This window comes from Hipposideros armiger, unplaced genomic scaffold (genome assembly GCF_001890085.2).
Source record: "Hipposideros armiger isolate ML-2016 unplaced genomic scaffold, ASM189008v1 scaffold_81, whole genome shotgun sequence".
Classification (NCBI taxonomy): domain Eukaryota; kingdom Metazoa; phylum Chordata; class Mammalia; order Chiroptera; family Hipposideridae; genus Hipposideros; species Hipposideros armiger.
In genome coordinates, this window is record NW_017731431.1 from 2,285,157 (window position 1) to 2,300,961 (window position 15,805).

The following is a 15,805-nucleotide window of genomic DNA, read 5'->3' on the forward strand; positions in this document are numbered from 1 at the left end:
TGAAATGCCCCGTACACACTGAGCAATCCGCCAGAGCTGGTTCAGTGTGACTCGGGGACCTCTCCGTAGTCTGAAAGTAGCGCCGCAAACTCAGCCCCCTTTCCCGAAGCGAAAGCATTCTTAGCGGAAAACATACCTCTCCTTGATTAGGATCACGTTGCCATAAAGTAAATAAAGTTCAGGGCGCTCTTGGCTTTCTGCCCGATTAAAGATGAAAAGTGTTGGACAGGGTGCTGGCTACATGAAAAGGAAATGTACAGGAATGTTCAGACACTTCCACGGTGTTGACTCCAGAGTAGCTATGACTTTGCCCATAACAAAGATGGCGTGGAAACAAGTTAACCGGAGACCGTCACGTGCTCAAAGACCAGGATGCAGGAACAGTATGGCTTCAGATGACAAGCGGATGTTGTTATTCACTTCCGGGTGAGCGCAATTGGGCGCCATCTTGTCTTGTTCGTGAAGAAGTAGAAGCATCGAAAGGGTTGTTGAGGTATTACAGGAACGGTGGCGACAGCGGTGTTCCGGAACCGGAGTGGGTAAGTGGTCGAGAACAATTACGCATAGGGAACTGTCGGGCCATTACAATCATGTCTTTTGTGGCGAAGATACCATAACTTAAACACGTAGGCTGCGTACGCTGCTTGACTCGACCGCAGGAACCTCATCTCCTTAAAGCGGCGGCTTCCGCCTGACTTGGTAAATCAGAGCGGTCCTCTCGGTGAAAAGGTAATGTCCCCATTAAAGAGAGTGCTCATGACCCCTTTTCTTCTAACTACAAGAGTTTCTTCTCGGATGAGAAGGGACTGATTGTTGGGTTCCTGACCGGCCGTTAAGCACTGCGCGTGCGCAGTAGGAACCTCCTTGTGGGGAGAGGGGTGCAGGGGGGCGGAAGAGGCGGAGGGCCGAGACCTGGACCTTATGCGCTGTGCAGCTCCGACTACGCAGGCGCAGCCAAGGGCAAACGCGCCCTGTTAACTACAATTAGGTTCCTTAGTTGGTGTTTTTCTTGGATGTTTATCTAGTGATGGACATCTAGTGTTAAGCTTCGCGAGGGTAAAAGGTAGTATCCAATATTTCAGTTGTATTATCCTGTGGTGGATATTGTTGTCATCTGAACATCATGGGCTCGCCACAAATTTTGATTGTTAGTGGTTAATTGATAGAAAAGCAAAATAAACTTGGAGTTTCTGATTTGAGTGCACGCAAAAGCAATAATAATAATAAAAAAGCCCTCAGAACACTAGAAAGATTTACTTGTGGGACTGTTTTGTAAAGTCTCCTGGGGCTATAGGGAAAGTAACAGTAAATCAGATCTTTTGAGATGTTCTTGAGACTCTATATTAAATTTTTTTTTATTTACTAGTAGACTTTAGAACAGTTTTTGTTTTACATAAAAATTGAGCAGATAGTACAGAATTTCCATATAAACACCGCAAACTCCCGTTACACACACACACACACACACAAAATTTCTTTTGTTATTAAAATACATTAGTATGCTACATTTGTTAACACAATTAGTGGACCAATATTGACACATTATTAACAAAAGTTCATGTTTATTCATGTTTCTTAAGTTTTAACCCAATATACTTTTTATGTCCAAGGATTCCCATTTAGGATACCATATAACATTTGGTTGTCATGTGTCTTTAGTGTTCTCTTGGTCGTGACAGTTTCTCAGGCCTTCCTTGTTTTTGTGTCCCTCCAAAATTCGTATCTTGAAGTCCTAACTTCAGTACCTCGGAATGTGACTATTTGGAGATAGGGGCTTTAAAGAAGTAAAATGAGGTTGGGATGGGCCCTAATCCATTACGACTGGTGTCCTCATAAGAAACTAAGATCAGGACACAGAGGGAAGACGATGCAAAGACAAAGGGAGGAGACGGCCATCTACAAACCAAGGAGAGAGGCTTCAGAATGAAACTAACCTTACTGACATTTTGATCTTGAACTTCTAGCTTCCAGAATAATGAGGAAATAAAGTTCTGTTATTTAAGCTACCCAGTCTGTGGCACTTTGTTATGGCAGACCGAGCAAACTAATACAGTGACCTTGACAGTTTTGAAGAGTACTTTTCAGGTATATTGTAGGATACCCTGCTATTGAAATTTGTCTGATGTTTCTCTCATGATAAGACTCGTGTTAGGTGTTTTGGGGAGGAAGATCACAGGCATCATATCAAGTGTACATACTATAAAATGACTTATCCCATTGATATTGACCTTGATCCCCTATTTGAGGTAGTGTTTTGTCAGGTTTCTCCATTGTAAAGTTACTCTCCCATATCCACCCCTCTTTTCCATGCTGTACTCATTGGGAGGAAGTTCCTTTGCACAGTTCATATTCAAGGATTGGAGAGTTACACTCTTCCTACTTTAGAGTGGAGTATCTACATAATTTATTTGGAATTCTTCTACATGGGAGATTTCTCTCTTCCCTCCCATTTATTTATATCAGTATGGACTCAGATTTTTATATTATAATTTGTGTTACAATCAAATACTATTTGTCCCTCAAAGTTTTTCAGTTTTGGACTTTAGGAGCTCTTTTCAGTTGTCTACTGTGCCCCTTTGACATGTCCTCATTTTTTTTTTTTTAACACTTTCTTACTTCCTGGTATTACAAGATGCTCCAAGCTCATTTTGTATGCCCCAATCCTAAAAATCTGCTGTTTCTCTAAGGATCCCTGATTCCTTTTATCATAGAATGGTATTAGAACCAAGACACATGTACTTGTTGCTCCTAGGGGTGTTTTTTTCTTTAGATTCTCTCATTTATTTTTCAATTATCACTTTCTTGGTATTTATAACCAAACTCTCTAATTTGCCAGTATTTTTTGAATACCTCTCTTGAGCTGCAAGCTGCAAAGTATTTCAGTATACTTGGAACTGCATGTCATAAAATAGCAAAAATTTTTTACTGCATTTCAGATGATTACAAGATTAACTTTTACCCGTGTCATTTCTACCTAACTTGAATTGAACAAATGAATTTTTTTTTTTTTTTTTTTTTTACGTTGAGGTCAGTCATCTGGTGTGTAGGACTGAAATGGCAGGGGAGAAAAGGATTATTGCATTTTGTGGTTTCTAAATTTTGTGTTTGATGTGAGAAACATTTGACTGTGTATCAGAGGATAGGTGTGCTTCTGCATCTCTTTGATTTGCAATTAATGCTTAAAGGCTTTAAAACATACACTACATTTTCATTCTCATTCATCTCATCGGTCTATGAGATGACTTTTGCAAATATTAGTGATTGTCTAAAAAACAAGTATTTTTAAGAACCTCAAAGTAGTGTTCTAATATAGAGTCATCTAAGGAATAGGTAAGATGAATGATGGTCTTTTCTGGTTGTATTAGTTTCTTAGGGATGCTGTAACATATTATCACAAACAGAATGGCCTAAAACAACAGAAATTTATTCTTATACAGTTCTCCAGGCTAGAAGTCTGAAATAAAGGTTTCGCAGGGCCATGCTGGTTTGCACACGCTTGCCACACTCGCCTTCTCTCTCTCTCATTGTCTCTGGTCTAGGGGAGGATCCTTCCTTGCCTCATCCTACCTTCTCGTGGTTTCCAGCACTGCTTGACTTTCCTCGGCTATAGACACCCCTGTTTAGTCTCTTATTTATGTGGTCACCTGGCTTTCTCCCTGTGTGTGTCTGTGTCTCTTTTTATAAGGACACCAATCATGTTGGATTAAGACCCATCTTAATCCAGTGTAACCTCATTTTAGCTTGAATACATCTATAAGGACCCCTTTTCCAAAGGACGTCACATTCACAATGTATGGGGGTAGAGGTAGGACTTCAGCATATTTTCTAGGGGGACATAATACAATCCATAACAGTGGTCCTAGTCATAACTTACATTTTTATAGCCATGTGTGATAACTTGGATGATCTGATGCAAATCATGGTTGTTGATCTTTCTATTCTTCCCAAATCCAGTTGTTTCCAAGAAAATAGCAGTTAAATTGCATAAAGGGTAAGTCTTGCAGCCTGGATCATCAGTAAATCCTTATAAACTTGAGAAGTTAAGCCTTAGGATCTTTAAAATTAAGGCTAAAGGAAGAACTAATAAATTGGAATTGATTTTTGATGTTATAAAATCAGTAGCAGTATTAGAGTGTTGTTTTCAGCATTGAATATTAATATATTAACTTTATAACAAATTTCAATGAATGAGTAAAAAAAATTCATCACTTTATATAGGGAAAGCACATGGAGAATTTAAATAATTCTAGGACATTTCTTCTGACCTCAAGAAGATTCTTGTTTGAGCCAAGACAAAAACACATGAAAATTCAATATAAGTCCCTCTGTAACAAGGGTTCTTCATAATCTTTAACTTATTATGGAAATTTTCAAACAGTACAAAAGTACAGTGTAATGAACCCTGATGTACTTGTCACCCATCTTTAACAGTTATCATTTTCCAAATCATTATTAAAGCAATGTGTAAATGTCATTTTTAATTGTACGGGGCTATGTTATTTCATTAAACCATAATGAAATGAAAATGATTTTTATTATTGCCAGGTGTACCTTCATATTCCTTTTGTTTTCCGTATTTTGCATTTTTTATGTTCGTTAGTAAAGAAGATTTTATGGCGAAGGTGAAGTAAGAAACAGTAGGGCTTCTAAATCCTTGCCATTAAGTCACGTAAGAAGTAATTTTAAAGAAACTCTTTATCAAGCATTGTGCTAGCTGCTGAAACAAATTTTTATATTAAATATTTGAATATACCAAGTGTTTCCTTAAAACCTATCCCTTTGCAAAATTCACCATAACTTTAAATTTTATTCTTATGACACTGTTACCTTTTTTGGAGTAGATAATAGAAATTTACTCCAAATCCTTTATAAGAAAATGAGAAAGAGGTCATGTAATTTGCCCAAAGTCTCAGTTATATGATTTGTGTAATTTTTATTGCCCATACCAGTCATTATGGACTATGTTGGTCAGCTTTCTTTGATTCTTCATATCTTAAAAATAAAAATCTAGATTTATTTATAAAAATACTCATTATAACAAAGAATACAGAAAAATAAAAAATAAAAGATCAGAATTTACTGATCTCTGTTTTCACTCCCAAGAGCTTAGTAGTTTTAAGAGTTTTATGTAATTTAGGAATTTTCTCTATGAAATTGCATTTTTAAAAGAAAAAACATGATGAAGTGGCATCATTATTTATGCTGTACCACATAAATATTTTTTCATTTAATAAAATTTGAACATCTATATATCAGCATATAAGTCTACCTTATTCTTTTATATGGCTGAATAGGAGTCCATTGTACAATCATCTCACCTATTGCCCTTATATTGACTATCACTAAAAGATGTTCACTATTACAAATATGATGCAGGTTTTTAAATTACATGGTGAGTATCCTCATCCATGTTTTAAGCCCTTGAAGTGGATTTGGGGGGGACACAATTTTGATAGAATATTGTAATGCTAAATTAAATTACCTTCCCAAAAGACATTAACCATCGGGTGTTTTACCAACATCTTCATTCAGCACTCATCCTCTGTAGCCAAATCAAGTTTTTCAACTGCAGCTTTACTTGAAGCATTTTATTAAATAGCTTCTGACATCTTACTTCCTTGACTTTTACTGTCATCTGTGCTGCATTTTTATTCTGCTGTGCTTCTCAGTTTCACATCTCTTTCCATATTTTTCTCAGCCTAAGTATATTAAACACTGTTTGAATAGTAGCTTTCATAAAAACTTTTTGGGGAAAAAGCTTTGGAAAACAGTAAAATTGGAAGTGGTTGGTTTTAACAAACAAAAATAGCTACAAGCAATGCAAATCAAACTTGAAAATATGCAAGTAAAATCTTTGTGCATAAGAAAACTTGTAAGTTTTTTTTTCTTTTTTAAATAATAAAAGTTTCTACCTATGATATTGTGAGGAGTAGGGACAGAAAGATTTTTTCCAATGATAAAATGAAATCTGGTTAAGTCTTTGATCGCTTTTAGAGTAGATACGGTTTGGTTTGATCAACCTTTCCCCGGCCCATTTGTAAACTTAAGAAGTGCTATCAGAAATGATACTGAAAGTCTTGGTGGTGATATTAACCACTAGTTATGGAAACTTACTGTGCTGAGTTTTTGTGTTTCTCATTTAATCCTCACAATAACCCTATGAGATAGACACATTTATGTCCTCCATCGTACAGGTGAGAAAAACAAGGATTAGAGGGTAGTTTATTTCCCCACATTCACACAGCGAGTGAGTGATGTAGGTAGGCATCATGAACCAGAGCTTGTGCTTTGAAATCTAGGTGACAAATGATGATCAGAAAACTCAAAAGGAGAACTGAAAGAGTTGTCCATAACAACCATAAACATGAGTAAGTGAAAAAAAACTTTGTTTAGAGCAAATTCTAGAAAAGTAAACATATGGATTGGAAATGATGGTAGGGAGTCAGTACACATCATTTTCATCATTAAAATGGTTTTACTGAGTGTACATCTACTTGCAACTCTGGTAGGTACTGTACAGTGCTAGTTATAATGCCTCCATTGTATGAGTTTACAACCGATGACCGAAAAATCTATGTATTGAACTCTGATATGCCATTAGAGCTTTGGAAAACACACTATGCTAACGCCACATTTTTGGTTCTCAAATATGGGTGAACTGCTTCCTTATCATTAACCTTTAAAAGTAAATGGAAGGAGCAACAAACCATTCATTTATTTGTTTGGTGTTTAGCGACCACTATGTGCAGGAAGCTATCCTATACTTTATGGAAGATGAAAAGATGAATAGATTTGTCTTTCTGTCAACTTTTAGAAAGCTATTGATCTAATAGAAAGAAAAGGAAACTGTTTTCACCTTGCCGATGTTACTGAATTTTATTACCTTTTTTGTACCATCTAAGTTAATACTAGGTGGATGAAATCTTTTCAAATGTTTGTTCCTTTTTTTCCTCAGCATATATGACAATCCCTGAATTGCTTGACATTGTTTTGTATTGTTAACTTTTCAAGTAAATAAAAAGACATTTTGAAAGAAAAAAAAGTTAAAAAGCTCTGCTTTCTCATTTCTGATATACCTGTTGCCCTTCACTTTATAATGGTAAATACTTTGTTGTTATGAAAATGGAAAAAGAAATTCCAAATTTATTTGGAGATGGTCACACTTTCATATTACATCTCTAGAATTTATTTTTATTATAATTCTTCATAATCTAAGAGCAAACTTAATACTCTTTTTTCCCCCCCAGGGCTTAAGTAACCTTGCTGCTATGCTTTCAAGCTGTAGTCTGAATCAACCTAAATTTTAAACAACGTGAACTTCTGAGGTCAGTCAAAATAACAGTTGTTATGTCTCTTGGGTGTTTTCCTCTTACCTTTATCCCTCCCTTCTTCCTTTCCTACCTCCTTTTCTCCCTCCCTCCTTTTCTCCCTCTCTTCCTTCTTTCCTTTATTATTTTTAAATTAAAGTTATAAGTGAAGTTACTTTTCAAGGGCTGTAATGAGTCATTTAGCTTTTAGAGGGCTTTAAAGGTGTAGTTGGAAAAGTGGGGGGGGAAGGGGTAGAGGAAAGAAAATCTGAAGAGAGATTAGAAAAAGAAGTGTATTTAGCTTGGAATTGATACCCAGTTCAGTTTTTGGCCTCAACTGTTACGCTAATTAGGGTCTATTTTGCTATATTCTGATGGCATTATAATAGACTGTAATAGTGCAACTAGAAGATAAGTGCACTTGACCCATAAGTAAGTCAAGGTAACAAAGGAATGCATCTTCCCTAATGCACAGTGTTCTTTAATTTGAGAGGCTAAGATCTGCCATTGATAGAATTATATAACCTTGTGAAAAACGCTGCAAAGAGTAGAGTTGCAAACTTTTAAGAGCCTGCAATTGTAATAGCCAATTTTCCCATTTGAGTTGTTATCTCTTCTTTGTTATCTGGCTTTCCTACTTTTTATGATCCTGTAATACTAAGGCTTTTGTCTTGTTTTTAGAGGGTCAGCCTAGAAGGATTCATTTGGTAAACATTTCTTTAATACCTGCTTTATGCTAAGCTCTGTGGAACAAAAATGAAGAAACATACACCACTCCTTACCAATGCATCATTGGTTCTTGAACAGGGTTGTATATTAGTGTTAGATAAAGTACAAAGATATTAGTTTTGTAGGAATTTTAAGCTATTTATTAAAGTTCTCAAACTAGTTTATAGAAAAGGAGACTGGTGTGATGACCACACTCCATACTCATCAACTAGACTTAATAGCTATTAACATATGTTCTCACTCCCCCCTTCTTTTCCATGCTATTTGCATGTTAAAAACCTGGTGTTATAGACTGTCTCACCTTCTGGATTTATCTGATTGTTTCTTTTGATACTGTTTACCTCGTTCTTTTGTCCCCTATAATTCCTTGACACTAGAAGTGAGATCCAAAAGCTCAACTGGATTCAGTTAAACATTTTTGGTGAAAATATTCGTAGTGATTCTGGGGACATAATATTGTATCTCATGAGGAGATACCTAATAATCTGTAGAGGTGATATTTCAATAGCCTTTGAATTTGTGATTTCCCATTACTTTTTCTTCTAATATTGTGTGAATCAGTTGTTTTAGTAGGTTTGGCAATATGGCAGTTTTCCAAATCTGTTCTACCTTCTACATTCATTAGCTGTAATTATTTATAAGAAGAGTTTTCCTTCATTATCTAGAGCTATTTGGTTACCCTCTTTAAGGAGTCTTGGTTGAGAGAGATTAAATCACCTTTTTCATATAATTTTAAAAATACATTTCCAGAGATTTATATTTGGAAAAATTAAATTTTCCTCCTTTTTTGAGCTACATTGGTTTGAGCTATGCTTACCACCAAACTCTGACACCAGCCTTGACATGAAATTTTCTACACTTGCTTGCCAACTTAAAAATTCCAGTTGCCTCTGGCAATCTATTGAACAAGAATCTTAGAGTTCTAATCACATAAGTGTATCATCATATAATTCTATGTGAGCTTTTAAAATTAAAGAACTCTTCATTCTCATTTTTAAACTATGTTTATTTTGTTGAAGATAGAAAATCAAATATATTTTTAAAGTAAGGATGTGGGATCAAGGAGGACAGCCTTGGCAGCAATGGCCCTTGAACCAACAACAGTGGATGCAGTCATTCCAGCACCAGCAGGATCCAAGTAAGGAAACAAATTGAATTTGGAAGTTGGGGTTGGGGGAAGGATATATAGACATGAGTGGGAGATATGTGATGGGATTAAGGGAGATGGAATTGGGATTGGTTTATTGGATCAGTTTAATTTTTTCTCATAAATAATCTTGCCATAGCACACATATTAGGAAATGGATTTTTCTTCGGAAGACTTCCCCAAAAGGTGGAAAGCTTTGTGAAGATTTTACATTTTTAAAAACTGATTTAGTTCCTATTTTTCTAAAAGTGGAAAGTGTTTCTAAATATGTTATTTAGTAAAGCCTATATCTGTTACTAATTCTGAGTCTTACAATTCTGTATAGATCGTAGTAAACTGACCGTATGCTAAATCATTTCTCTTTTTTATGGAATATTTCAAGCATATGCAGACATAGAAGAGTATAGGTAACTTCCGTTCATTACTTAGCTTTAACAGTTATTAATACATGACCAATTTCATTGAGATGACCCCTTCCACTGCCCTGCCTTTATTGGGTTAATCTGATCCCTTTTTTTTTTTAATAGCTACATAGCATTCTGTTATAAGATTGTACTGTAATATAACCAATCCACTTTGGGATTATTGATTGTAGCTTTTACTTTTAAAAATAATTACAATAATTTTGTATGAAAAATTATTCACATGTCTAATTATTTTCTTAGGAAAAAAATCAAGAAGTAGGTTTGTTAGGTCACAGTTGCCCATTTGAAGTTTTACATACACATTGTCAAGTGTGTCCATGCCAATTTCCTTTTCCACCAAAATGTATGAGAATACCATTTTAATCTTTACTAAAATGAGATGTGAAAAACTATTTTATTTGATTTTGTTTTCTTTATTAATAATATTAGATCTTAAAATGTTAAGTATAGATATTTGAGAAGGAAAGGAAGATAGTGGAGACAATAAATTTTGAGTAAAGAATGGCTGATCAATTGTTAGATGTATTTTGACTAGAGAAGGGCACATTAGCTAAAGAAGAGTGGACTATGAGAAGGAAAAGGGACAGATAGCTCTACTCATTTGAGGTCTATAGGACCCAGTGTAGGCCTGGGTAGGACCTGTTTGAGGAAGAAATGATTGAGTTTGATCATTTGTTAAAAAACAAAACAGGAAAAAGACTTTAAAAATTCAAAGTAAGGTGCAGGGGATAAATTTCTTATGAGTTAATATTAGAAATTGGTTAAGAGTGTTTTTATGGAGTTCTTTTCTGAAACTCTTAAGTTGTTTAGTTTATTTTATAGCCTAAATATAGGTTATTTTCTATGTGTCCTTTCAGCCATAGCTTTCTGCAATATTTAAAATCTCTAGTAAGGAATAACTGAGATGCTTGTTTTCCAAGGAAGCACTGTTCTTTTAGCTCCTACATTCTGATGCTAAATACTGCCATGTTAAATTACGTTAGGCCAGATTGACTGGGCTGCATTGGCTCAAGCTTGGATTGCCCAAAGAGAAGCTTCAGGACAGCAGAGCATGGTAGAACAACCACCGGGAATGATGCCAAATGGACAAGATATGTCTACAATGGAATCTGGTCCCAACAATCATGGGAATTTTCAAGGGGATTCAAACTTTAACAGAATGTGGCAACCAGGTTTGTGGTTTATATTTTCCAAATTTTAGGCCTGTTTTTAAAATAAAAGGATTAAAATTAAATTGCTTAATTTGCTTAGTCTTATGACTTCTTGAAATTAATGCTTAAAGAATAGGCCATTCCAGTTAGATTTGACCTTGAAATTTTGTAGTTAAAATTATTCTGTCTCAGTCTGCTAGCATTGTGGCACTCAGTTTGATTCTTTTCTTGGTTCTTCATTCCTAGGCTGACAGGGGCTGGGAACACTGGAAACCTCACTTGGCATCTAGGGAAGAGAGCATCCTATGGTCTCTCTGTTGCAACCTCTGGCCTTTTCAGAAGCACCACTGGCAGAGCAAAACATGTCTAGTCTCTAAAGAAAAATTGTGTCACTATGTGACAAATTAGTCTGTCAAATATACTCTGCCCCATATTTACTTCCCTTTTTAAAGATAGTGAAGACCTTCCATGAGTTTTTATCTTGTTTGTTTGTTTTTTTACTTCAAAGTATGATTTAGATTCCTTGAAGCTAGTTCAGTTTTCCATGACTTGTGTTATTATTTTAAATTAGTAGTCTCTTCATTTATTTATAGAGGAATATTAACATTTGTGTGTGCTGATGGTGAAGTCATATCTCCCTTTCCCTATTAATACTTAACTTTTGTTTCTCAATGTAAGAATTAGAAAACTTAGAAAGTAATCCTCTAATATAATTTTAAAAAGGATAATAGATATTCTAATATTTGATATTGTGAGGTATTAATAATTCATTTCTAGTTTTCTTGAACCTATGCCAAATTTCTCTAAGTTTGAAAATATTTTGGTTTCCAAGTTCAAGTTTATAAATGACTCACCCTAGCATCCCCACTCCCCCAACTTTACTCTGCTGGTTTTCTTTGTGACTCTGACAAGTGATTTCTCTCTGTGTGCCTCAGTATCCCTTCCTGAAATTGGCAAAAATAATACCTGATTTCCCCTACCTCACGGGGATAAATGTGTTCATGGAAGAAAGAAACTATATAAAATCCCTAGGTATTATTTTTATGGTATTACTGAAGAGAAATAGAAAAATTCAACAAAGAAATTGCTTTGGATTTTGTTACATTTTTAAAAAATAATTTGGGCATTTGGTTTTCATTTATTTAGGATATGAATTGAGTGGAGTTAGATCACTTGAATTATTTATTAGACTTAATTCATTGCTTATTTTTAAGATGTACAAAAGGAGTTTGACCAAGAAGTCATAAATTTTTAAATCTATTTCATTACTGAAAAATCTAGCTTTCTTGAAAGCTTAAAAATCTGTGTTTATTTTGTTATAACCCCCTGTTGAATGTTTTTATGCCTAAATCCTAAATAGAATGGGGAATGCATCAGCAACCCCCACACCCCCCTCCAGAGCAGCCATGGATGCCACCAACACCAGGCCCAATGGACATTGTTCCTCCTTCCGAAGACAGCAACAGTCAGGACAGTGGGGAATTTGCCCCTGACAACAGGCATATATTTAACCAGAACAATCACAACTTTGGTGGACCACCCGATAATTTTGCAGTGGGCCCAGTGAACCAGTTTGACTATCAGGTGAAAGATATTTTGTTGCTTTAATATTGTAGATGTGCACGTAATCCATTCTTTGGAAGTTTGTTTCATCAAGAGTACCTGAGATATGTGTTTCACTTTTCAGTCTTGAACAGATAAGTGCATATTATGTCTCAGAAAAGTTATCAATTTTTTGAGTATTAAAATAATTAGATTTCTGTTTTCTGGCTTTTGATTTGCTTAAAATGGTATAAAGGATTGTTAGGGAAAAATTTGGATAAAATGAAAAATGTATAAGTGCCGTAGTTACATGATGTTTTCTAATTTATAATTTCAAAATGGTATATTTAAATGTTAAATAAAGTCTAGCAAATGCACAGTAGTCGAATACATTATTTTTCAATAATAGATTATGGTTAAGACATGAATAACATTGATCTTCCTAAATGCAGTTCCTTCTGCTATGTAAAGTTACGGCTTTTTCTAGTGTTACCATTTTTTTTCCCATTCTGACATGACATGTTTGTTAATGGAATTGTACATAATTTCCTTTGTAGCATCTAATTCATTCCTAGGGACATAGAACTCTATGGGGAATAGTGTCATTATGTGGAGCTTTATTTTCTTTAACTACTCTGCCAGGGTCCACCCTTCAATTATAGTGCTAGGTGACACTTTGAAATAACTGATCTCAGTTGTTATCAAGTGAGCTATCATAATTTAAATTTTTGATAAAACCCCTACATTATTTCACTAATTATATGGATAATGGACATAAAAGTAAAGAATATTCACCTTGAGACACTAATCCTCTTATTCATACATATTCAGATACTTCTTGTATACTCATACTTGGTGTACAGATGTGAGGTTTTGTTTGGTTTTGGTTTTGAAGAAATGTGGCAGGGAACATCTACTTACACCACATTTGCTTGGTGGATCCCCTTGCTAACAAGACAAAGAGCTCTGTTGACAACTGGCTTAGAAGGCCTCTGAAAATAGTAAAATTGCAAAAAATATTTAATGATTCAGTAACTTATCTTTGCTTAAAATAGATATTTCTTGCAAGATTCTAGAAACAAATGTACAAGAAGTAGGAAGATGGAATTGATTAAAAATTTTCCTGTATTTCCTAGTTACAGAAAAATTAACATATACTTGATTTTTTGGTAGTGGAAATATTAGTTTATAAATGGATTCATAATGAAAGTGTTCATATATATCATTTTCTGTACTCCAAAATAGTATATCAGCTGGATTTTAAATGGCTCTTTGCATTTATGTAGGCAGAAAAATCTTTTTCTTAAGGAAAGTAAACTTAAGTTCTTGGGGCTACAGAAATATCGGTGAATATTAGAACCATGGAATTCTTGGATTTGCTGCACACATGGATTTCTACTGTCCCAGTTCATAACACACGTGTGTCCCAGAGTGTTTTTGTACTAATGTGAAGAAAAATAAACTGCAATACTCTTTCAGCATGGGGCTGCTTTTGGTCCACCGCAAGGTGGATTTCATCCTCCTTATTGGCAACCAGGACCTCCAGGACCTCCGGCACCTCCCCAGAATCGAAGAGAAAGACCATCATCATTCAGGGATCGGCAGCGTTCACCTATTGCACTTCCTGTGAAGCAGGAGCCTCCACAAATTGGTAGCTATTAAAGTTTAGTGAACCACAGTTGGCATGATTTCTTGATCATAAAAAGGATATTTTATTTTGTTAAGTTCTAGTTCTAATACCTCTGACATGTTAGGAAAACCTTATGATTTTATAGTCAAAAAAAATTCCAAGAGGATACTTGTCTAAACTATTGAAAGTTTTGTATGATTTTCTTTAAAATAGATCATTATCTTGAACACAGATTTTGTGGTGAAAGATAAATTTATCATGGCCATAGCATCTTGATAGTTTCCTCAGTGTTGACAATTTGATACATTATGCCAATATATGAGCATTTTCCCCCTTTAAAACCTCCTACTTGTTCTTTGTCTCTGGTCTCTTTTTACTCTCAGTTCATCCAGTGCACTGCTCCCAGATTAATTTCGCTTTTATTATTTCACTTTCCATAGTGTTTTGGCAGAAAATTCCAATTTTTTTAACTTATTTCCAATGACAAGTTACATGTTTATGCTACTTTATATCCAGAAACCAAATCCAGCATTTAATGGGCCAGAACATTTAAGTCTTTTCCTTTTTATCACAAAGTAGACATTTTCGGAAGATTGTAACTTCTTTTTTAACTTGTGGAATAATACTTGTTCAAATGAATTCTCCATGTGAAAATGGATTTGTGCTTTTGTTTGACTCTTCTGTCTTCATATTTTAGGAAGCATTGTAGTATAGGTTTGGCTCTGAAGTAGCCCACATCATTACTTACTGGCTTTGTAACCTTGAGCACATCTTTTAATCTCTTTGAGTGTCAATTTTCTCATATGCAAAAGAGATCCAGTAATATTAGTGATCTTTTAGGGCTTTTTTTAGGATTAAGTGACATGATGTTTTAATGTGCTTTCATAGTACCTTGGCACATTGTAAGCATTAATACAGTGGTCACTGCTGCTGTTATTAGGGATCGTTTTAAAAGAAAGCATGATGTTTAATGGGTTGTTTTTATTACCTGTCTTGCTGGAGAATAATAGTATTTGTTACAAGGACTCAAATGGCACCAGCATTCTTTGTTTTAATTTACTTAAAATTTGTAGAAATTCAGGAATAAGGAACTTAGTTAGGCATTTATGACTTTTACTTAACTGAAATACAAATATTTTTCCCCCCCATGTGAAACAGATGCAGTAAAACGTAGGACTCTTCCAGCTTGGATTCGGGAAGGTCTTGAAAAAATGGAACGTGAAAAGCAAAAGAAGTTGGAGAAAGAAAGAATGGAACAACAACGTTCACAATTGTCCAAAAAAGAAAAGAAGACAACAGAAGACGCTGAAGGAGGTGATGGCCCTCGTTTACCTCAGAGAAGTAAATTTGTAAGTAGAATTCCTGTGACGTGAAACTCCAGTTGATGTCAGTGTGAGAAGGTTATTGAAATAAGTAGGTGTTTTAGCATATAAAAAGGATACTATTAATGTTACACTGTTATTTATAATATTGTATAATAAAAGTATAATAATAATGTTATAATGTTACTACTGAGATTACTTTCAGTAAGTATATTGGGGATTATGTTTTTATGCATGTGTTATTGAGGGTAGAGTAAGGAACAAAGGGGCAGTGAGTTTATAAAGCATTTCATTCTGGAAAGAAGTTATTCAGGGATGCTGGATAGGTTACCTTGACAAACACCTGTATTTTGTTGTGGTACAGCTAACTCTGTAGTGATGGATTATAAAATAAAACTAGGGCCGGCCGAGTGGCGCGTTGGTTAAGAACTGGCTTGGGACACCAGAGGGCCGCGGTTCAGATCCCACATATGAGGGCCAGTGACACTGCCCTCTACAGCTAAGATGCTGAGTGGCAGCTCGACCTGGAGCTGGGCTGCTGTGAGTCACTGG

At 35.2% G+C, this 15,805-nt stretch overlaps 1 protein-coding gene across 4 annotated transcripts in view; it reads left to right on the top strand.

Moving 5' to 3' along the window:
* The first annotated feature begins 426 nt into the window (after positions 1-426).
* The window catches only part of PNISR (PNN interacting serine and arginine rich protein), a 24,350-nt gene continuing 8,971 nt past the window's right edge, over positions 427-15,805 (top strand). Inside the window, exons 1-7 of one of the 4 annotated variants that reach the window (XM_019643647.1) lie at positions 427-539; positions 7,248-7,325; positions 9,056-9,174; positions 10,592-10,780; positions 12,120-12,343; positions 13,839-13,952; positions 15,090-15,181. In XM_019643647.1, coding sequence (XP_019499192.1) covers positions 9,087-9,174; positions 10,592-10,780; positions 12,120-12,343; positions 13,839-13,931 — 594 coding nt within the window. In that variant the 5' untranslated portion in view covers positions 427-539; positions 7,248-7,325; positions 9,056-9,086 and the 3' untranslated portion in view covers positions 13,932-13,952; positions 15,090-15,181. Of the gene's footprint in view, positions 540-7,247; positions 7,326-9,055; positions 9,175-10,591; positions 10,781-11,005; positions 11,829-12,119; positions 12,344-13,780; positions 13,953-15,089; positions 15,281-15,805 lie in introns of those variants that run through there. The other 3 variants (XM_019643645.1, XM_019643646.1, XM_019643648.1) reach the window with 3 other exon arrangements.